This window comes from Genypterus blacodes, unplaced genomic scaffold, assembly GCF_046128005.1.
Source record: "Genypterus blacodes isolate CSIRO-AG114 ecotype Tasmania unplaced genomic scaffold, CSIRO-AGI_Gbla_v1 ptg000104l_1, whole genome shotgun sequence".
NCBI lineage: Eukaryota > Metazoa > Chordata > Actinopteri > Ophidiiformes > Ophidiidae > Genypterus > Genypterus blacodes.
In genome coordinates, this window is record NW_027466908.1 from 550,230 (window position 1) to 573,639 (window position 23,410).

Sequence of the window (23,410 nt, forward strand, 5' to 3'; positions counted from 1 at the left end):
ATACAGAGTAAATGCCAACGTAAATGGATTTCATGCGTGTAAACATCAAACACCTACGCACGCATTTCCTCAGTGGCTCAGCTTCTCCTCACATAAAGCTGCTTTCCCTCAAAGGAGCCACTGTCCCTGTTTCAACACGATAACGTTTACAATCCCACCTTAATCTATACGTGCACGCGCTTATAGAGATACAGAATGAGAAACAGGGAGGGAAAAGAGTCAAAGCACGGTGACGAGTTTCATTTGTTTCTACTTGAGTGAAAGAAGAGGACGGAGGGACATGGACGTCTGATTCCATGTGCCGTCTGACAGCATACGATGCATTTGGAGGGTCCTGCTCCTCTTTAGTTTGAGTGCAGCCAGATACAAAAGCAGCAGATGGCCACGTTATTAATCCTTTATATTCCACACAATGCTGAACTGCGGCACATCAGACACTTGCACTGATGATAATTAGCTGTTTTGGACGACCCGTCTTATTCTTGTTAACGGGTATCAGGCATTTTTTGGAGACGTCTAGACACATCTCCTGTCCTGCCATTAGAAGCTCAGGCTCGAATAATTAAACCGGCGTCCAATGTGTCGGCCAGAAGGTAGAGAACAGCGACGGACTGATAAACCGCTATAATCACCCATCGGTCACGGAGAAGGGCAGCCAGTCTGATGCGGAGACTTTGGGGTGAGTGTTTACTTTCCTCCTCTTGTGTGTCGTAATGGCAAGGCTAACATTGTTACATCTCCAAGGGCTCGTTTAAACATTCTGTAGCCGAGCAGGCAGATGCCAGACCGAATGGGGCGTTATGAGGGTAGGTGGCCGGTCGGTCGGTCGGATGGTGGCTGGCAAGGCCCCGGCACTGGCAGATGGTCTGGGAATGTCAGGACAGCAGGTTGTGTGTGTCATAGGGAACCTAATGATGGCAAAAGGCTAAATGATGACTACAGACAGAAGATAGATCACAATTATCCCTGCATGGTGCTTCCAGAGTGCGCTCAGATGTTTGCAGGGGGATTTGGAGGCTAGATTAAGCTTGTTTACGCTCATGTATTGCCAGCAAGGAAATGTTGCTCTGCGAGAATAATCAGCTTCATGTCAAGGCGCAACTGTTTCTCCTGATTGAATGACCCCAGAGTGAATGAACGATGCCTCCTGAAGACCTTAGACGTCTTAAGAATCTCTCAGGAAAACAATCTCTCTGCGGTCTCGTGGGAACGTTGTCATCAAGAGGAACAAGCTGGGATGTATGGAACGCTCCGCTGCAGCCGGGATCTGACATGACAGCACGGCGCCGGAGCCCATAATGGAGCGGAACCACCCGGAGCTGGAGGAACGTTCACTTAATGGAACACTTTCTATCAGGATGGTGATGTGAAGGAAATGCTTGTTTCCCTTCGTACGTTAGAGCTCCTGAATGTGCAGACCTGTCTCTCTCTCTTCCTGAGCCGGGTAGAGTCGATTGGGGCTTGAGTGTGGTTGTGTGACCCCTGTCCAGAGGAAGTCCTGGACCCTGGACTGCAGACCACATGACCCGATCACCTCCGACGACACGTCTCACTCGGATCCCGGTCACGTCTCCTGCTGTGGAACCTTTTGTATTAAAAATGTAAAGTATAAATCCCCGGAGCCTGAATACAATAAAACGGCACAAAATATACACACAGGCTTACGTAAAAAACGGTTTTGCTTGATGCGTAGTGACAGAATGAGTTCAGTATAACAGGATTTATCCGGTTCAGGTCCAGGCGACATTGACAATAACTGACTTCAAAGGATTAAGGAGAGGAAAGCTCTTTAACCAGGACTGAACTAACTCGATCAAACTCTACCTGTAAAGCCGGGTGGAGGTTTCTTTTAATTTCTGTTCAGATTTTGTGGATGCACTCAAATCAAAACAGTCGTGAAGCCACAGTTGGATCTATTCCCGAGCTCAAACAGTGAGATTATTCAGGAATTCTGTTTTTAGAAACATTTCAGCTTCAGCATTTGAGACAAAAACAGAAAAAGGTTTTTGAATAAAGTCCTAAAAGAAGTTTGGCATCCTGCAGTTTATGATTTGCATTCTTTCCATTATGTGGTCTGTCTCCAATTCTGCACTAATAATTACACATTGTTGTAAAAGGCCAACACACACACACACAAGCAGGCAAATGGATAATTCCAGGCAATGTTTCTGCGTTTCATGTCTCATTATAGAAGCCGGCGCTCTCCCTCCCAGTTGTTGGCCGTGCCTCGTCTTCCGACCGCGGTGACTCATCCGCATTAGCTTAACAAATCAGTACAAAGGCATCCAGGTCTGTGTCTCCGTCAGCGGCAGGACGAAAGCACCGAGCCGACTCCTCCGCAGCGCCGACCGGGCTCGTTGTGATGCTGCACAGCTCTTCCCCCTCCGCGCCGCAGGAATGTCCCCCCATAAACCCAATTGGTTCTGGTCAGAATTATTAAAGATGTCACTGGCGCTGGAATCTGCTCAGTGTCGTGTGCACAGCGTGGAGCCCAGCGTGTCGGGGCGTTCGGTCACGCTGGGGGAAACAGCCAGAGGGGGTGGAGGACATATGCTGCGTCCTGGAGCAGCAGTGGCAGAGCGTCCACAGCCTGGAGGCCACGCAAGCGGCAGCAGGGACTCATACATGTTTTACTCCTGGACGCCTGTGTGGAATTCAGCCACAGGGCCACAGGGCCGCTGGGCTGCTGGGGGGCCGGAGCAGGCGAAGGACCGAAGCCTGCAGGGGGCCCCTCATCCCAAACTCAGAGGCTGCTAGAGTCCACTCTGAAACAGGCTGGACTTCAGACGACACGTGTCGGCGTTTATAAACCCTGAACGCACCTGCAGATGATTTGGTCTTTTGGGAGCTCTGATAGTGTCGCGATTTAATTCTCACTTCCTCCCACAGCCAGGCAGAGCAGTCTTCTTCTGTGGTTTATCACTGTGACAAATAGTTTTTCTACTGCATGGCGACAATTTTATTCCCTGCAAAATGGACCAAACTGTGCTTTAACAACTTAAGCTCACAAGGACAAATCACACTTTTACACTGTCTGCATATTTCCCTCTGCCACCCTGGCAGTCAGCATCGCATATAATCGATTCTCTCAGCGGACCTGCAGTGACAGATCGAGAATATTAACAGTGAGGATTGTTGCATCTTGATTTAGCTGAATAATGACACTGATAATGAATTCAGACATTTGACTGTGATTGGCTTGCTGGGCTCTAATCGGGCTCTTACTGGGCTCTAAACAGGCTCTTACTGGCCTCTTACTGGCCTCTTACTGGCTCCTATCTGCTCCACTAAAGGCTTCACAGATCTCCCTTCACCTTCACTGGGGGGACGGCGGCTGTCATGCCCACAGGGGAGGGACTTCCTCTGGTTAAGGACACTAATTAGCCTCCTTGCTGTCCCTTTTACTTACCAGTCTGGGTAGTGATCTTTAATTAACAGCAGGTACTGAGCCCACTCAAGCTTATGTGGCTAAACCATCAACACGCTCACTTTGAGGGAACAATGGATGAGAGTAACAAAGTTGCTCAGCGTGTGTAGATGGACCGTATGTACTAATTATTGTCGGAGATTTGTCTGCCGGTTCTAGGCGAGTGTTTCTGTAGCTCTGCAGCATAATTACTGCAGTTATGTACCTGTACTTACTTTGTGTGAGCTGTTTTTAGTGCCACTTGACGGACAGCTGGAACAGAACGGGGTTCATCCGGCTCAAATCTGCATGCGAGTGAGTCAGAAGGAGTGGGTGGAAGTAATGGGCAAGCGTACCTGAGACATGCTGAGAGGGAGGGAGGGAGGGAGGGAGGGGCTCTTAGGTAACACAAGGAAATGAGCTCTTACTTTACCTGCAAACGAGGGAAAGAGATTTATAACTGACAGACTTCACCACTGCACCACAAACATCGATCCAACGTGATGTGAAAGTGAAACTGTGTGCTCTGTTATTCCCGTTTGTATCCCTGTTTATTATCATGTGGAGGCTAAGACAGAATTCCTTTTCAGGGGCTCGTATTCTGAGTTAGTTTTGTTTCCCTCGGTCTGTAGAAAGAGTTTGTGCTGTTTGTTTCTTTGGCACTGTTTCCAGCCCCTTGGCCTTATTTTTGCAGATGCAGCTGTTTTCGGTGGGTCGTTTCTTTCTTAATTGCTTCTGCTTGGACACAAAGTGAGAGAACGTGGAATTTCCAGACGGAATTTCCCTCGCAGACAGCACCGAGTTAATTTAGAGTTCAGCAGATTGTGAGGCAGCATTCCGCTCCGATCCAAAGCGGCTCGTTCTTAAATCGACGAGGGCGAAGAGGCTCCTGTGGGATCACCGTGGGTCGCTCCATCCTGCGGTGACCCCTTGCTTACTCGATTCCTCAGCCGCTTGACCCTGCGCAAACGTCTTACCAGAAGCGCTGATCCGTTGAGTCAGGGCGGTTGATTATTTTCCCTGCGCCTGGTGTTTTGTGCGGCGTATCCGCGGCTGCCCTCCTTCCTGTCTGTGCCTCTGCCTTCCTGTCTGCCCAGTGTGAGCCCGGGCGAGTGCATGCCAGGCAGATTGCTTCCGCCTCATCGAACCTGACCCTTGACCTCCTCCTTTCGCTCCGTTTCTCCCTCCCGATTATTCACACACAGCGTGAATCATCGTGTTCTGTGTTTATTCCCACTTACGCCCGCCTAACTAGGTGCGCTCCCTCGGGCGGTGACCCAGCCTCTGAGTTAACAACGTGGGCACAAACTCCTTCCCGTCTTGGTCTTTGTGTTTGTTATGCAGGTTACATTTTCCTGGAATTGAGGTGCAAAGTGGCAGAGCTGCGGCTTCGTCTCCGCTTCATAATTGTCTTTGTGCCCTGCCCTCCCAGCGTCTACCTTCCTCTCTAATCCATGCTGGCACTCAGCTTTCCCCCTCTTTCCTCCTTATTCACGAAGCAGCTGCTGTGGGAGTAAGCTTCTGTCCATTAATACCCACAATCCCCCTATTCTCTGGCGCCGTGTTCAAGAGTTTGTGTGAGTTATAGTCGCGTTTCCGTGAACAAGCCAAATAAACAGAGTCATTCATTTCAATGCAGCGCCAGATTTAATCGCGTCGGCAAAACGCATCCGTGTTTCCTCATTCCTCCAGCGTGGCGGCTAGATATTCATAAAACACGTCAGCGTGAAATTAGATTTGAGTCAGACAATTAATATCAGGGTTAAAACATCTAAGTTAGTTTTTAACAGTTTTTGGCTCTTGTGTGTTAATGATGAATGCATTTGATATATAAAGCCACTCAGTTGATTAGTCACTTTATTTTTATTTAATGCTGGATCTGATCTCCACACACACACACAAACACACACACACACACACACACACACACTCACACACACACACACACACACACACACACACACACACACACACACACACACACACACAGCTCCTCTCTTATAATGGGAAGATCCAAAGCAGAGAATTGTAGTTTTCCCATACAGCTTTAATGCTGTAAACATGTAGCAGCTCATTAAAGTGTCGATGCTCTTTGGCCTTTATCTGCTGCATGCTGGTAATTGAGCGAAGGCGCACTAATTAACCTAAGGGAAGATTCATGAATGACCTTCTGCTATCAAAGCAATGTTTAGGTGTTTTGCCATTCACTCCAGTTCAGTCTATTGTTTTCCTAGTTTCCCTCTCTGACTCTGATAGTTGCTTAGATTAGCAAAGCTCAGGGTTAAACTTGTTTATGTTTGCTTAGAATTTCAATTCCAAAATGTTGAGCTACACAAAAAAGCTAATTTTCCATCTGAGGTAAGTCAAAGTCTTCAGTCATACATGTAGCTCCACACACACACACAGTGTTTACGTCTTTATGTATTCCCTCTTGTGCCGGTCTGATGCAGTGGTCGTTGTTCTGTCACATCTGTTCATCTCGGCCTGTCCTTCATGCTGCCACTGGAAAGCCCATTTCTCTGCAAGAATTTCCAATTTCCTCCCTGTTTTGAAGCATCGTTCCGCTCAAAGCGCCGCGGCCATCATGTGCACTCAATAGATTGAGGTCACAGAGATTTAATGTTGGAATGTTCCCCGGGTTTGAGATGAAATCCAGTGACTAGATGTGAAGTCAATCAAGCTCATAGTTCACTGATCACACAGCAGGAAGTGATAGGGATAATCCATGGGTTAGGATTTGGAAGTTGTATAAGAAAACTACACCTTGACATTCACACACACACACACACACACAGACCACAGGCTCATTCCAGCCCAGGAGATGAGTTATTGAAGTAGTGGAGCAGAGGAAGCATCAGATGAAGGTGAATCCTTTGTGACGGTGTCTGTTGGATGACACTTAAACAGGATGATTTAACTGTGAGTGTTTTGTTTGTGTGTGTGTGTGTGTGCGTGTGTGTGCTGGAGCTGTCTAGCGTGCCCTGTGTTTCCGATGACGAACACAGCACCCGGAATGAGATGTCAGGAGTTTTTATATGCACGGTGGCAGGAGTGAATTAGGACTGTGTGCCGTTTGGCCCAAGCTGCAGGAGCAGATGTTAACATCTGTCACACTCTGACAGCTTTATTTCACAGAGCCGCTGCCATGGCGGCCAGCAAACTTCTCCTCTCCCTGACAAATTTCCATAATATCTGGCTCTACTCAGGAGCTCCTCTGTACTGTTCTTCTTCTGCCTGGGTTCTAGTGCCAGTCAGCAGGTTGCATGGTAGAAGACACATCTGTAGGTTACTGCTAAAAGGCAGAGAGCAGAGGAAGGTCTGGATCCATTGACCTTTGATCTCTGCCCTCTAATCAGTTACCCCAGATGGGACTCGAACCCACAATCCCTGGCTTAGGAGGCCAGTGCCTTATCCATTGGGCCACTGGGGCTTTGATGCTTAACACAGACAATCAGCCAGAATAATTCACACAGAGCAGCGGCACAAGAGTGTCAAAACATCCAGGATAAATAAGGGCTTATAATGATTAAATGTATTTCTTCAAGAAAAAAGACAAACCAACATATTCAGATTATTTTATGACAAATTATAAAACAATTTCAAGGGTAAAAAGGTTCACAAATCCCCTTCAGACTGCATTCCTCCCTCTGTGGCCCCATGTTGTCACACTGGACGATGTCAGGCACCTCTGCAGGAGAAGCAGACGCCGCCTGTCAGCATAACTTATTGTTGATATGCTGGCATTTTGGAAATGGTGTGATTGGTGCTCTCTGCTCTCCTCTCCTTCCCGTCTTCCTCTCCTCTGCCTCCCGCTCTGCAGCCCTGTGCCTCTCGTTTCATGTCTGACTGCCTCGGGGTTAATGAAATGGCCCTGCTGAAGAGCTGCAACGGCCGATTGTTGAGTGGCTAAGAGTTTTCGCCTGACGCCCACTCCGCTCCTCTGCTCGGGCGCTCAGCAGCATCGGCCGCGCATCGCCGCTGATTAACCCTCTCCGGTGCAGAGGGGCGGGTTTGAATGTGATCTGAAGCCACAGCTGCTCTCCTTAAGCTTCTTACAACAACATCAGCATCTTCCTCTTCAATTAACGAGCAAGGAAATTGCCGTCAGGAAGCTTTTACCTTGTATAGCAAACACACGTTATGACAACGCCGTCGTCCCTCCTGCTGCATCGCCTGACAGCCGACTGATGACGCTCTGACCTTTTTACTCCTGCTCTTGTGGGCAATTCTCTGCCTCATGAAACCTCTGTGGCCTGCATCTGCTGACATGGGAGGGGGCGGGGGGGAATTATGACCACGTGTAGTGAGCGTGCGAGAGGATGCAGATGAGGAGAGAGAGAGAGAGAGAGAGAGAGAGAGAGAGAGAGAGAGAGAGAGAGGGAGTAAGATCAAAGACTCCTCTTCTCTCTGAGTCCCTGGTACCTTTCCCGTTACTCCGCCCTCCCTTCACGTCCTTTGATGGCGTTTTCGTGTGAAGTCATCTGCGACCTCCTCCGTCTGTACGCGACGTCTGTGTGATTGGAGATGTGACACTCAAGAGGCCTGATGGGAACAGAACGTCCCCCTGTCCGTCCGTATGGCAGAGGAAAGCTGTCCTTCACCATCAGTTTAAAACCGTTAAAGAGCAACTATGGATTCAGTGTGTGAGCGTCAAGTGTGTGTGTGTGTGTGTGTGTGTGTGTGTGTGTGTGTGTGTGTGTGTGTGTGTGTGTGTGTGTGTGTGTGTGTGTGTGTGTGTGTGTGTGTGTGTGTGTTCCTGCATGCATGCTGATCATTAGGAGGGTCATTTGCGGGAAAACAGCTTTAGCTTGGCAAGAAAGTGGCATCTCTCTCTCTCTTTCTCTCTCTCTCTCTCTATCTCTCTCTCTCTCTCTCTCTCTCTCTCTCTCTCTTCCTCTCCGTCCCTCTCTCTCCTAATGGGATCGATGTTTCACTGTTGTCTGTGTGTGGACGTTGCAATGCGTTTAATGTTTAAATCATTACACCGGCTCTTCCAAATGAACGACAGAGAGGGAGAGAAAGAGAGAGAGAGAGAGAGACACGTCCCAGTTTTAGACTAGATTAGGCTTTGTCCCCACTCCTCAGAGAAGTAAACAAGTAAGCACAAGTAACAGCCTACACACACACACACACACACACACACACACACACACACTCTTGTTAAAGTAAAGATGCAGTTCCTTTTGTACCTAAACTCTATTCCAGACTTGTTGGTCTCAATCCTAAACTGGTTTGCCTCTGAAGCTCTCAGTCCAAATGAACAGGACTCAATGTGGTGACATCACCAGTATCTACACCCAACAAACCCTCAACATAACAAACAGGGACATGAAGGAACTTCCTCCTTCAAGGAAAAACGCAAGTCTGCCAGAATCTTCCCCTTCATCTCTTCACCCACTGGCTCCATCCCGGCTTGTCCTCCCAGCCGCCTCAGGGCTCCTCCCCCCCCGCGCCCTCGTCCAAGCAGCAGCGCCTTGCCGCTTGGTTAGCTAACGGGGCCGGCGGCGGAAGGGCCGGTGCTGGTTTGTAACCCGCAGCGTCTCGTCTCTCTGCTCATGTGGAACAGACGAGAGCCTCTGAATTCCAAATAAAACTGAAACTTCCAGCGCTTGTCCTTCACGTCTTCACCTCTACAGCACCACCGTGCGGTACATGAGGGCGAGTCAGATGATGGTTAAGGCGTCCATGTTGCACCCTGAGCTCAGTTACGCCCCAGGTGGACGACTAGTGTCCCTCACTGCACAGCGAATGGCTTGAACTTTATGAGGAAATGCTTGATTGGAAATTGTAGCACTAAATGTTTGTTTGCTCGCCTAAAACACGACGTAGAAAGAAAACGATACGTATAGAATCTAAACATGTGGCGTTCCAGCGCCAGCGAAGAATCCTGGCACATAATCAATCATCGTCCCCTCACCGGTTGTCAATACGGGCGCCAGCGTTTCACCGCTTCCTCCACAAAAACACAATTTGTCACGCTTTGTTTTGTAAACAGACGCGGAATGTTTCATAATGTTTCCTGTGTACACACTCTGGTGATGTGTGTGGGAGGAAGAGGAGCGCCATCTGAAACGGCCCGGCATTAAAGGAAACTCCAGCGCCGTCATCAATCATTCATCCTGACATTTACTTTGATCTGACATCTGTGTGTGTGTGTGTGTGTGTGCGTGTCTGTCGTGTGTGTCCTCACCTGCACGTGTGTGTGTGTGTGGCCTTCAGACAGGTGGAGCTGCAGCTTTAATGACTCCAGGTGCGACCGCGTTCCCTTCACCGATCTGAATTCGCTCCCTCGTACGCAGCAAAGTGTGTGATAAAGTGTGTGAGTGTGTGAGCGATGACAGGTTGGGCTGTGAGACAAATTTGCCCAGGAAGAGGAAGAGCGAGTGCTTCCTCAGGTCGCTCCTCTGCGTGAATTCCCATACTGGTCCCACATGCACGCCTGAATAAACACACACTGACAGGTCTACACACACACACACACACGCCCCAACATACACTCTGCTCTGTCTGCTGGTCATTTCACTGTTTAAGCCCCTCCTTCTTCCTTTAAATGAGAATCTAAGTCATCTAAAAACAAACACAAGTAAACGTTTGGAATGAAGAATAAATGAATTTCCAGAAAATCCTTTGTTGTTGTGTGAAGCAGCAGCAGCGTGACTCCTTCATCCAGGCTGGACCTCATTTTGCCCCAGAATCGTTAAAAGTCGTAAAAAAGCCTGACACCTTCTCCTCGCCAACCCCCCTCCTTCCCTCTCTCCCCCCACGCCTCCCTCCCTCTCCTCCCCCCTCCCTCCTCTCTCCTCTCTCCTCTCCCCTCCCCCACCCGCCGCCTGCTCGCCTCCACATCCTCCATCACTGTGGTAACTGTGGGACCTCGGGCCTCCAATGATTCCACAATGCACCCCCACAAATGACATTTCACTCAAACAGCTCGGCCCCTCCCCCTCCTCTTCCTCCCCCTCCCCCCCTCCTCCTCTTCCTCCCTTCCAGATGATCTGTGTGTTGGGGCTAATGGTCTGCACGTCACATTAAATGTCTCATCTAAGCGTTCTGACGTTCAATCTGTAATAAATCACCCGATCTCCACGTCTCCTTGTGGTCCGTCTCCACTTTTTGGGCAGGCGGCCAGCGCGGCCCCCTTCGCAGGCTACTTTAACGTTGTGTGTTTCAGCAAATTGAAAGTGGCTTTTGAAGCTTTGTGAGCTGAGCCCGGTGGCGTTGCGAAGCTCTAACTGCTCAGCTGATGGATTCACGTTTCAATCGGCACTTTGCACCCAATTGATCGCCGGTCGAGCTCGGGGTTCCTGCGCGGTAACTCTCTCCTGCTGCACGAGTCAGGTGAAGAACACATCACTTAGCATTATTACCACACACACATATTGAACTGTGTGTAGTCCAAATATCCATCCGGTTGAAGGACAAGGACAAAAAATGTTAAATGTTTCTGACAGTCAAGCGTACACACACACATGCGGCACTTAGTAGTTCTGTCGCCACGCTGCACGGCGGTGCTGCAAACACACACGAGCCAAATGACTTTTAACTGATCCGTCCAGTCCAAAGTGTAAAGTTCACAGTCTTATGATATGTGTGTACGATTTCAATTTCACTTAACTCAACACTTTTCCATATCCTCTTATCTCTTCTTCCTCTCCTCTGGAAATTATATTTACTTGTACTTCCACCCAAGAAAATTGCTCTCTGCATGCTTGCTTGAGCACAAAATGTGAGCCGGGTCAGAGAGTCTGAGGCTGCAGCACATTTATTCCACGGCAAAGTTCAGCGCGACAATAACGGCGCTGCTAAGTCGCAGGGTTTGAGGCGGATACATAAGGGACATGAGGGACGTGAGGGACATGAGGGGAACATTTATCAGCGTGACACAGGACACAGAGCTCTTTGTTTGATTCCTTAAATTACTGGGAGCTCATTTGCTTTCGCTGCAAAATCCTTTCCTGGGCCTTTTTGTGGCGTTAATCAAGCTTGAGCAAGTTGTTTTGTATGCTAGCTGGCAGGCAGGCAGGGACGCCGGGCGGCAGCAGAGGAGGAGGCGCGCTTGTTATTCCCCTCCCGCTCCTCGCAGGCACAGTTTGTTTTTTCATGCGAGCTGCTTCAACTCAGAGTTGTATAAATGTGTTTGCTTTGGGTTTTCCTGAGACTTTTCGCCTCCTCTGAATGCTAAGTTTCTCTCTGTGTGAACCGAGCCGCCGCCAGCTGGTGACACACGCTAACGTTAGCGGGGGACAACACGGGCCCAGCAGAAGGGCCCAGCGCTGAGGACGACAACATGAATATGCAAGAGGAGTTTGTGCAGAATGACTGTTATGAACACGAACACACCTTAACCCTTTAGCCTCACATCTGCACTGATGTTCACATGTTAGACAGTTACAACTTTCCTCTTCTTTACATTCTAACTTTCATTCAAATCATCACATAAACGCTGGGATGTGTACATGTGCTTGGACCGGTGGTTGAAGTTCTCTGTGTTTTGTCTTTGTGTCGTTCGTCTTCAGGATGCGAAGCTTCGAGAGCTGCTGGACGTCAGCACCATGCCGGGCAAGATGGAGAACAGGATGCTGACGGTGGTGAGCGGCACCGACATGGTCAACATCACCTACCTGAACTTCATGGCCTTCCAGGAGGAAATCGCCAAGGTGAGGTTCATCACACACACACACACACACACACACACACACACACACACCTGAGCGTACGTGTGTTAGCAGACTCCTTTGTAGATCTTGTGTAACACTGTGGTTGCATCTCAAACACACTCTTTAAAGAGTTTTAAAGGTCGTCTAGTGGCGATGATGACTCACCTTCAGCCTCCACGAATAGAAATGTGAACGTAGATCACACACACACGTGCTGGGTTATGAGACAAAGTTCCAGACAGCCAATTAAAGGTCTCATTTTTTATAATAAAAACCACAATAAAGCCTTAATGTTGCCACACGTCTGTTTTGATGAATGTCTGCATGTTTGAGAGGCGAAGCTTCATTACAGTGATGGAGGCGTGTGTGTGTGTGTGTGTGTGTGTGTGTGTGCGTGTGTGTGTGTGTGTGTGCGTGTGTGTGTGTGTGTGTGTGTGTGTGCGTGTGTGTGTGTGTGTGTGTGGCAGAGGCCTGATGGGGATCGCTGCGTCCTTCTTTAGGTTAATTGTTTATTCATGAAGCGGGCGTTTGCCTGTACGGCTGCGATAACGGCGAGGCCTCATCCGTTTCCTGTCCTGAGGCTCGTTAGACTTTCATGAAGGCAGCGTCTCTGTTCGCTGCGTCCTGGTTTGAGCTCACCAGGCGTCGGGTCAGGGTGGAGATTCACTCTAAAGCAAACTGACGCGGCGGCGGCTAATCGCTGCATTCAAATGAAAACTGTCAGACTTCCTGTGTAGTGCAGTGTGTCTTCATTTAGGTCCTCAAATTGGCAGAAGGGATACAGAGGACATTTAAAGCTCTGAGTAGATGAGTGTGTGTGTGTGTGTGTGTGTGTGTGTGTGTGTGTGTGTGTGTGTGTGTGTGTGTGTGTGTGTGTGTGTGTGAGGTGATTAGCTGTTATCTTAAAGGTAATGTCAGGCTGTCAGTGTATTGATCAGAGGCATCAAAGGTTTCATTGTTTCATAATTCCCACGCAGAGATCGTTCACATTTACATCATTTAGTGGGAACGCTGCCAAAGCTGTCAGGAGTGTGTAGGTGTGTTTGTCCTTGATGTCTGCTTCTGTAATGGAGGTCACAGCACCTCAGAGGACACACACACACACACACACACACACACACACACACACACACACACACACACAACAAGTGGTGTTCAGATGTTTGCAGGCTGGTTTCTGTGCTTTTGGAATGTGATCCATGCTGTGTGAAGGCCGAAATATGCCAATATAGTTTCTTCTGTGTGTGTGTGTGTGTGTGTGTGTGTGTGTGTGTGTGTGTGTGTGTGTGTGTGTGTGTGTGTGCGTGTGTGTGTATCTTTTTGCAGGAATGGGCAGACGAGCTGTTCAGCCTGGCCTCTAACCTGATGGTGCAGAATATGTCCAGAGAAGACTGTGTGGAGAAAGCGTAGGTCATCCACACACACACACACGCACGCACACACACACACACACACACACACACACACATATGTAAATCCACAAGATAAATGTGTAAATCAGCTCTGCTAGTGTATAAACAGCATGAAGAGGGAAACATTTGTTATCAGACGCCGTGCAGTGAAACAAGCACACACAAATGCATGTAAGCTCACAAAGCGTGCAGTAAAACAACATACACACACACTCTCTCACACACACACACACAGTAACTAAGAGGCCAGACGTTGCTGTTCACACCGCTCCACAACAGCCCGGGGGCTTGTAAAGGTCACAGCACCTTACAGGCGATGCTGAGGGTGAAATAAACACAAACACACTGGAAACACTTTCATCAGCGCTGCGGCTGGACTCCACCTCCACCTTCCTCCACCTTCTTCTTCTTCTTCTTCTCCCTTTAATAGGACGCGTGGCTGTACATTAGGGCGGCACAGTTTGTTTAAAGGAAAGTTTGTTTGGGTTCCCATGGTTCATGTGGAGCTTCGTGTCCGCTTCATAACTCACACACAGTCTGATCAATCTCTCTGTGTTTTGGTGCGGTCAACACACACCCACACACACCTCTGATCATGTGTAAAAGCTGCGTCTAATGACTAACAACAACACGTCCGCATTGATCTGATCGCACACACAAACACAGACACACACACACACTGATTTATGGTTTCACAGCTGATTTATTTGTGCAATGATTGACTGAGCTAGGCGCCGCGGTCGCTCATGCAGAGTGAATACAGAGCGGGGAACTCAAACGCGACGCCATCCGCTTGATGAGAAGTCCCAGCAGCCCCATGTTTATCAGCGAGCATTAGCCTTTAACTCACACACACCCCGACGAGGATAATTGACTTATGAGACAATAACGGCGGACATCGACCGCCCAGAGTTAAAGGGGCGGGGGGGGGGGAACGGAGCGGATCAGGCCTCATGCTGGTCGCTCACAGCGGCGGGTCAGCGTCTGCTTGCTTACTTAGTTCTTCATCAAACCATCAGTGGAACATGTGGTGGTTTGGTCCCTGGAGAGAGGAGGAGGAGGAGGATGATGACGGTGCAGCTCCCCATGCGGCTCCTTCAGGCCTGTGTCACTTCTCCTCAGCAACAAGGAAACAAAACGAGCTCCCGCCGCCTTCCAGCGACGCTCTTTTGTGATCGATACAATAGAATGAGGCGGCGGCGGCGGCGGCGGCGGCGTGATGAGATTCCTCCACAGTTTGTATCCTGGATCCAATATCCAATAACATCAATGCAGGAAAACAAATCTCCTGAACCCTCCTCTTCATCGATACGCCACTGCTCCGTGTGCTTTATGGATCAGCTGTACTCGAGTGAGGACGACTTTAAAACAAGGCGTCTTTCCTTATCAAACATTTATCAAATCTATTTTTAAGAGTATGAACTGACAGGGAGGAAAGAGGAGACACCCATGCTCCCTGATCTGCCTCCTTTCCTTCCCCCCCTTCCCTCCTCTGGCCCGGTTCATCTTTAGTATGCTGCTGCTGCCATGGAGCTCTCTCTCTCCTCTCTCCTCTCTCCCCCCCGCTGACCATTACGTTTACGGGCGGTGACTTTGCCCGTGGCGTCCAGCCGTCCCTCTAAAGTGGACGGAGCTGTAATGGATATTAATTATGAGCCTGCAGCCTCTTAAAGCTCGGCCTGTAATGACGGCTCCTGTTGCAGCCTGGCTATTTATAGACCCGGCTGCTGCTGCTGCTGCTGCTGCTGCATGGCTCTGCACTGCATCCAGGGATTAGCCACGGCCCTGACATGTCATGCAGGATATTCATGGTATGCACATGCTCGTGTAATCTGCCGTGGTGATGCGTGTGCTGGAGCTGCCACATGAAATAATGCTGCACAGACGCTGCTGCTGTGTGTGTGTGTGTGTGTGTGTGTGTGTGTTCACTCAGCTGTTCTGCTCTGACAAACATGCTGCTGTCATCCTGACTCCTCCTCCTCCTCACATCACCCAGGCCCCGAACCGTGAGGAGATCAGACTCAGATCAACAATCAGCCCGGCAGAATGAGTTCTGTCCAAAATAACCACGCAGCATAAATGAGAATAAACATTCCTGTACACACACACACGTCACACACGCACACTGACATGCTGCTGCCTCTCTGTAAAGCTCTCCTCTCTCTGTCCAACGCAGATACGTGCGACTGAAGCTGCAGCTGAACCCCGAGGGACGAATCCCTGTCAAGAAGTAAGTCTGACTCTCCCCTCCCCCCTCCTCCCTCCATCCCTCTGCCCTGACATCTTCCCTGCCTCTACCTCTCCACTCCTCTTTTGATCGCCCCATGGCTGCTCTCCGCTCTTCGTCCCTGTGCAGGGCCGGGCCCCTCAGATTGAGCCTCAGCAGTGGCTCCTCAGGGCCCCACTATGGTTTAGTTGTTTACAAACAGATTCTTATGGTGTTTTAAAATGAAAGGCCTCTGAATTAGGTGCATTGAAGGTCTCAATCTGAAGACGCTGGTCTGGACTGACAATGAAGTTACTGCAGGATTAAATTGAATTTGGACGTAAATGTTGGAAATATCAGATACATTTGTGTTGAAATGCAATCTTACAAATCTGTCAAAAGTCTGTAGGGCCCCTCAATGCTTGTTTCTGTGTGTTTCTCTGTGTGTGTGTGTGTGTGTGTGTGTGTGTGTGTGTGAATATCTGATCGGCACTTTGCATCTGTCAGTATCTTAAGCTCTGTGCTGTCGTGCAAGATATTCTGTTCCTCTCTCTCCCTCCTTCTCTCTCTCTCTCTCTCTCCCTCCCTCCAACTCTCTCCGTCAGGGGAGTGCAGCTCTCAGGCAGACAGTCATGAACTTGCGTGATAACCTCACTGAGCGCTGCAGAGGAAGCGGCGGGTGTCAGTGTGGAGCGGGGCGCTGAGACGCTCCTCGCCGTTTAGGGAATTAACCTCCTCGCTGGGAGGACGTGTCAGCTTGACTAATGTCAGCTTGACTCGGCTCTCCCGCCGAGCCTTACAGCAGGAGCCGACGGAGCCGCGCAGGCACGTAATTAAAACAGGCGACAGGCCTGTGGGAAGACGCTTAAACAGCCAGGAGGCGCAGCCATGAGACCAAGATGATAGAGTCAATCACCTTTAAGATCAAACACACAGAGGGATTCAGACACGCGTGATGACAGAGGGGGGCAGCCTGCACTCGCCGGGTCTCAGATATCCTCTTTCCCTCTCACTCTTTCCTTCCAGTTGTCCCTTAATGTCCCTCATTCTTTCTGCAGCCCTGATACGTTGCTGTATGTCTGTTTTTTATCTTACCCATAATCCATTGCATCCATTGTTTGGCTCAGAGTGAAGTTTGCCTCTGGGTGACGCGTGTGTCTGTGTGTCCCCGCAGCATCTTCAGGATGTTCTCGGCAGACAGGAAGCGCGTGGAGACGGCCCTGGAGAACTGCAACCTCCCTTCTGGCAGGGTGAGACAGTGACATCATTCGTCTCCTCCTCGTCTCTCCTCGTCTCTCCTCCGGCTCTAAACCTGCTCCAATCCCCCCCCCCCCCCCCCCCCCCTTCTCTGCCGCTGCCTCTTCTCTCTCTCTTCTTGTTTGACTTTGTTTCCCTCCGACTCCATCCATCCATCCATTACTCCGCCCGCTCTCACTCTTTATCTGCCTCACACAGCCCTTAATTGCTCCTCCGCCCGCTTGTTTGCAGTCTTATTTCCTGTCTGCTTGACTTCTCCCCTCCAAACTGATTTTCGCTTTGCTTGCAATAAAACAAACAAGAGCCAGCGGGCACGGCGGAGCTGACAAAAGTTGTTTTATCTTCACCTCTCGTCGACATCAGCCGCGGGAGCCACCCTCTCGCTCGCCCGAGCTGTAAACACCTGCTGTACGCAGCCGAGCGCCGCCGCGTCTCAGTGCCCGCACGCCGTCTGCATGTTGTGAAGTGAGGAGATGCACGGAGGGAATCAGAAGCACCTACAAACACGCTGCATCTGTAAATAAATGACCTCTGGAGGCAAACAGAGCAAACATGCAGCACGTCTCCTTCACACACACACACACACACATACTCACATTGTACAAGCGATACATAATTAGCACAGAGAGAGAGAGAACGCGCTATAGAATCGTGTTGCTGGATCGGGTCTGCTGGGATTTGCTGTTGTTCAGACGTGTAATTAATTACGGTTAAATGGTAACGTTGCTAATCCCTCACACACACACACACACACACACACGCAGAAGCATGTGCATCGATACACACAAGCAGCCATGCAATGTAACAGAAACCACAGAAGTCATCTTTTGTAGTGTGTCCGTTTGTGTGTGTATGTCTGTGTGTGTGTGTGTGTGTGTGTGTGTGTGTGTGTGTGTGCGTGTGCGTGCACCATGTGACCGCGCTGCTTGTGTCTCCTCACAGAGCGACTCCATCCCTCAGGAGGACTTCACCCCGGAGGTCTACAGCTTGTTCCTGAGCAACATCTGCCCCCGGCCCGAGCTGGACCACATCTTCTCTGACGTGTAAGAGCCACCGTTCCATCAAATGTCTGCTCGGGAAGTCATCTTGTGCCGGGGCGAACGCAATTTAACCTCGATTTCACCCGGAAGCTGCGGTTGCCAACTCATTTCAGGATCTGGCTCTGTTTCCACTCAGATGATTGATTGATACAGGATTGATGACGGCCATATGTTGCTTTTAAACTGAAAGGTAATCAGGTAATGATGAAGCAATATGGCTTGGCAGGTCTGAAACAACCTGCTGCCTCCTGTTAGAGCTCTATCTGGAGCTAATCAGTGGAGCTGATCAGCTGTGATGGTCCTGGGCTGTGGTTCCCCCCCCTAAAGGTCTGAGGCCCCTCAGGTCCTCGGGGGTTCAGATTCACACTGTCGCCCATGACCGTCGAGTCAGACAACTTCTAGATTTTAATCCGAGTTAAGCGAGATGGCAGGAGAGCGAGGAGCGCACGGAGGTTCGCTGAGTGCTGCAGCCTCACAAATGAAAGCTGCTTTAATCAAATCTCATCATTTACTCCACACAAGGTTTCATCCTGAGCTCCTTTGAGTGTTTGCTCTCCCTCACCACACACCTCCCCCGCTCTAATCACCACTCCTCCTCCTCCTCATCTCCTCTCACTTCCTCATAGTGGTGCTTTTGAATTCTGGCCCTGTTCCATGATCTCGTCTGTTCTGCTCTTATTTCCCTACTTGGCTCGTTCTTCCTCTTCCTCCTCCTCCTCTCCTCTCGCTCGCTCGCTCTTAGGGGGGCTAAGAGTCGTCCGTTCCTCACCGTGGAGCAGATGACAGAGTTCATCAACAATAAACAGCGAGACCCTCGCCTCAACGAGATCCTTTACCCTCCTCTCAAACCAGAGCAGGTCCAGCTGCTGGTGGACAAGTACGAGCCCAACGCCTCGCTGGCCCAGAAAGGTCAGTGACTGAAACGCTCACACACACAGGTGACCTCTACAAACGGGCACACAAACACACACACGCCTCGCCCCCCAGTGAATGCGGCAGGGGTGTTGCCACAGCAACAGGCCTGCTGCAGCATGGTCCAAAGCGAGGGGACCTGGTGAGGTTCAGAGGAATGGAATGTTAGAAGTCTGTAAACACACACACTCACACACACTAAAGTCAGTCAACATACATGTTTTCTCACACACTAGAGCTGCCTTGTTTCAGGTCCCCATAGAGAGACAGGAGGACATTGTGTGGACAGAGCAGAGCTTTAACTTTACATTGCTCTGTGGGTTTGGTTGATCGGCTTGGTAGAGGCTGATCTAACTTTATGAGGAAAGACTTCATTTACCCTCAGAATGAACACGGAAGGTTTGCAGACCTCACAGGGTTAAACACCTCGGTGTCAAACACACAGACTGCACATTTGTTCACATCCTTCTAAATAAATGATTTGTGTATTTAAGGCTCAGCTAGCTTAATCCCAGTAAACCAAACCCAGCCGTGACTTACTGAGCATCTTAATGCAGCATAAACACACACATGCTATTAAAGTATGTAGAACATGTGAAACAATAGCAGGAGGACGTTTCCCACACATGATGTTAGTGTCTGCTTCGGCTCCTCGTCAGCTTTACTGTACTGTCCACACAACCACAGCCTCTTCATCATCACTTTAGTGATTCTGTGGTTCCCAACGTGTTCTTAGATCAGCAGGTATGACCGTCACCATATATGATAACTGTGAGCTACAGGTGAGCAGCTCAAGCAATCAGCTGTAATCAAGGAGTAATTATCATCACCATCATGTTGTCAAGCTCTTATACACCAATTTAACCTTTTTTCTTTCAAGAGACTGAACTTTAAATCATTTGCATTGTTAGTCGCAAGTTTTTCAGCACAGAAAGTCAGAGTTTGTATCTCAATCGAGTCTTTCCTCACAAAGTTAGAGCCATTGGTTTCAGCCATGGGCTTTTTTACACGCCGTCCACCAGGGGGCGTAAGGGTTCAGGGTCCTGGTTGCAGCTGTGTGTCTGTTCTTTGCTCTCTCCATTTCTTACTGTATAATTCATCATCATAGTTTGTGTAACTTTCCCGCCGGCTGTCTTCAGAAACAGCTCGGATAAAATCTCTTAATCCTTGAAAATACATTGAAGTCGGTTATGGATTTAGCTTTTCTTCAGTAGCCAGTGAAGGATTGTGCGTCATGTGCAGGGCCAGAAATGTTCATTAAATTATATTTCTCAAGTGTGTCAATTTGGATTAAAGCAATCCCCGAGACGCTGCGGCCTCGTTAGCCCACGGCGCTCCGAGTCGCGACTCCCGCTGCCAACGCTTTTCATCTCCGCGCTGCAAACGGCTTTAAAGCCAACAGCCAATCAGATGGGTTATCTTTGGGAAATGACACTTCAGGATTCATTCGACATGCCTGACTGAAAGGGCGGGGGGGGGATTTGTTAAATTGTCCGGTAGCTCCCGTTTCTAAAAGAGAGAAAGCACGAGTGTGACTATAAAGCTGAGTAGATTCTTTCTGAAGATAGAAGTCTTTGCTGCCAGTGGATCGTATTTTAATTTCCCCGTTGACCAGTTGAGCTGAGTGGAACTGCACATGAGTTCCATTTTAATCGTCTCTCTCCTGAGTGAGTGCCTCCTGTTGTGGCTGTTCAAATGCGTCACAAAATGAAGCTGAAGATGTTTTTTCAGGTAAATCTTCAGTTGTAGCCTCTCTGCGGTTCTCTAGGATCACTGCGAGTGGCGCGGCTTCCTGCGGCGCGACGTGCTCATCCTGTTCCCCGGCGCTTTGGACGCCTGCCCTCCTCTGTCCTGCTGACAGATTTCCCCATGTGAAGTATTTATCTAGCCGGAGGAAGTGCTGCCATCTGCTCTGTGGAGAGGTCCAGAGATTCACATGCTACTTCCACACACACACACACACACACACACACACACGCGCGCACACACATACACACACAGACAGACACACACACACAGACAGACACTTCTTCTCTGTCAAGGACACTCAGGTGCATTAGAAAATGTGCATAAATTGAAATTGAAGGCTGGGCTCTTGCATTTGAAGCAAGCTATGACACAGTAAGAGAACATATGGAAGTGTGGGTGTGTGGGTGTGTGTATGTGTGTGTGCAGGAACATAAAACACAACTCACTTTTTTAAACATGGTTTTTAAAACTCGTCTTGTTTCTAGAAGTGCATTCTCAGATCATCTAGTGCTCCTTCTGTGAAGTTTCATTGAAATTCATCAATCACTCTATGAGAAGCAGCAGAACTTCCTTGGCCGTTGGTAAAAACAGCATAAAGCAATATGAAGTCTGATCCGTCCGACCTGCAGAGTCAAAATGTGACGGTGATACTTCCTGTAAATGGAGATTATCAGGTTTAGTGAATGAACTCATACATGTTCTTCCTCATGAAGCCTGAGTTATTTAGGGGAAAAGGTCTCTTTCCTTTTATCTATTTTTCTTTTATTCACTCTTTTTCCAATTTGAATACATAAAAATAATTCTCCTGTCACTCATCTCTGTAGTTCAGCCAGGCATTGTCATGGCCTCTGAGCGCTCATGTCTGCCTTCGCTCAAAGGTGCCAGCATTGTTTGAAGGCACGGGAATGAAACGCTGAAAGAAACGAGACACTTGAAGCCTCTTACACGCCGAGTGGCTGCTGCCACTTGATGGCATGTTTCGTGTGATCCACGACGGGAAGCTCATCGCCAAATTTGATCGGTTTGCTCTCATCCTTGAGTTTGGGGTTATCGCTGAAGTGGGAAATTGGGATGTCTGAGCCAACAGGTTTGTCGCCTGTAGCGTGCAGAGAAGCCAATACAGAGTCTCCTCGCTTGCTTGCAGTGCCTGGAAACGGCTTTGTCTAACTGCATAAAACAGCACCTCAACAAGGGGCGGCATTTCACCTTTTTGAAGAGTCGTTTGAGTCCACTTTCATCCACATCTCTGTGTCGGTATTGGCAGCAGAGCCTTCCATCGCTGCTTGTGTGTGCTTGGGCTTCGTCTCTTCTTTGATGCTTAGCCCAGTGTCGCCCCCTGGTGGAAAGGACAGTGTTTGCAATAAAAGGGCTCTAATCCAGACCAGACCTCTAGATCTGGAATGAACACAGTGAAGATTGTTCAGTACATCTTGAAAAACATTTTTTCATTTTGTAGGTTTCAGCTGTTTTTATTTTTTATTCGCTTCTGTTTTACAGCGATCGTTTATTTCTTAGACCCATCAAAAACCCATGGCCCCTTAAAGGGTTAACTTTCAGACTGTGTGCCCTTCAGATCAAACCTCACCTGCACACTCACACACACCTGTCGGCTCACAGTTACACCGGTGGAATCCCTAATCCCAGCCGTGTTAACACCATTCTTCCCTGTCTGACCTGCTCATCTCACGGGGGAAACGTGTATGTATGAACATGTATGAGTGTGTGTGTGTGTGTGTGTGTTACCTGACAAAAGGGAGGTCCCTGCAGTCAGCGGGGAGTCAGATGCTGAGTGCTGAGCTCAGATGTCACGGGCAGCAGCCAGCGTTAATTAGTCCGGCAACTCTGCAGAGGGCGGCGCCGCATTAATCAGCATAATCTGGCCGGAGGGACCTGCAGCGCCCGGCGAGCCTGCATCACTTAGCATATTTAGCATAACGTCAAGTGAGTCGGTGTGTGTGTGTGTGTGTGTGGGTGTGTGGGTGGAGGAGGCGCAGTTTAGAGGTTGTAAGTCTTCCTTCTTTTCTTTTGTTTGCTGTGCAGAAGGTGATTTATGCAGTTTCAGCATCAAGTGTGTGTGTGTGTGTGTTTGTGAGATGTTTGCTCGTCATCTGCAGCTTTGTCTTTATTCATTCAGCATCAGCCACTTTGTATAGATATAAGGGGCGGGCTGACCACGAGCCTGAAACCTGAGCAAACACAGGAAACTAAACAATGGCGACGGCTCAGGTGTTTAGGATGTTTCAGGTGTTTCAGATGCAGATTTTAACGCTCGGGGAGGAAATGTGAAAACAATGCAAATACCTGTGAAATCTGTATGGATTTATGCCTCCTGCCCGCTGAGATTCATGGGTTTTAGGGATAAACTGAGAATGAGTTATAGGCCCTAACGAATTCAGCCCTCGTGTCGACTAAATGTGGATTTAATCCCTTTCTTTAGCTTTATTACCTCCAAAAGCCTTTCAAGGTTTGCCGACCTTATTGGAATGAAGCTGTGTGTAAAGTAGAAGGTGAAATGTGAAGTACTATAAGAATTAAATGTTTGTGCTCTAAATCTCTCCTTCTATTTAACCTAAAGTCAGTAACATTTTATGTGTTTTACTGAACCATTAAATAAAATACACAGATGTCCTTTTTATTAAACCTGGTTGAAGTTTGAAACGCTCTCATTTGTGCTGAATAAAGACGACATATAGGCTAACACAGTTGATCGATCAGTTTATTTAAACGGTACGCAGAGATCTGCTCTCACACACGCGGTGTTTTCTCCTGTG

At 49.0% G+C, this 23,410-nt stretch overlaps 1 protein-coding gene and 1 non-coding gene across 3 annotated transcripts in view; one reads left to right on the forward strand and one right to left on the reverse strand.

The window, feature by feature from the left end:
* plcb1l (phospholipase C beta 1-like) overlaps positions 1-23,410 on the forward strand; it is an 86,740-nt gene that overhangs the window by 40,047 nt on the left and 23,283 nt on the right. For both annotated transcript variants that reach the window (XR_012964587.1, XM_076160205.1), the window contains exons 4-9: positions 11,923-12,063; positions 13,390-13,469; positions 15,652-15,705; positions 16,856-16,931; positions 17,881-17,981; positions 18,721-18,887. Coding sequence is in view for 1 of the 2 variants with exons in the window: in XM_076160205.1 (XP_076016320.1) it covers positions 11,923-12,063; positions 13,390-13,469; positions 15,652-15,705; positions 16,856-16,931; positions 17,881-17,981; positions 18,721-18,887 (619 nt within the window). In the remaining variant the exon portion in view is untranslated. The remainder of the gene's footprint in view (positions 1-11,922; positions 12,064-13,389; positions 13,470-15,651; positions 15,706-16,855; positions 16,932-17,880; positions 17,982-18,720; positions 18,888-23,410) is intronic.
* On the reverse strand, positions 6,764-6,836 carry trnar-ccu (transfer RNA arginine (anticodon CCU)). Its single transcript has one exon. It is a non-coding gene; the product is annotated as a tRNA-Arg (tRNA).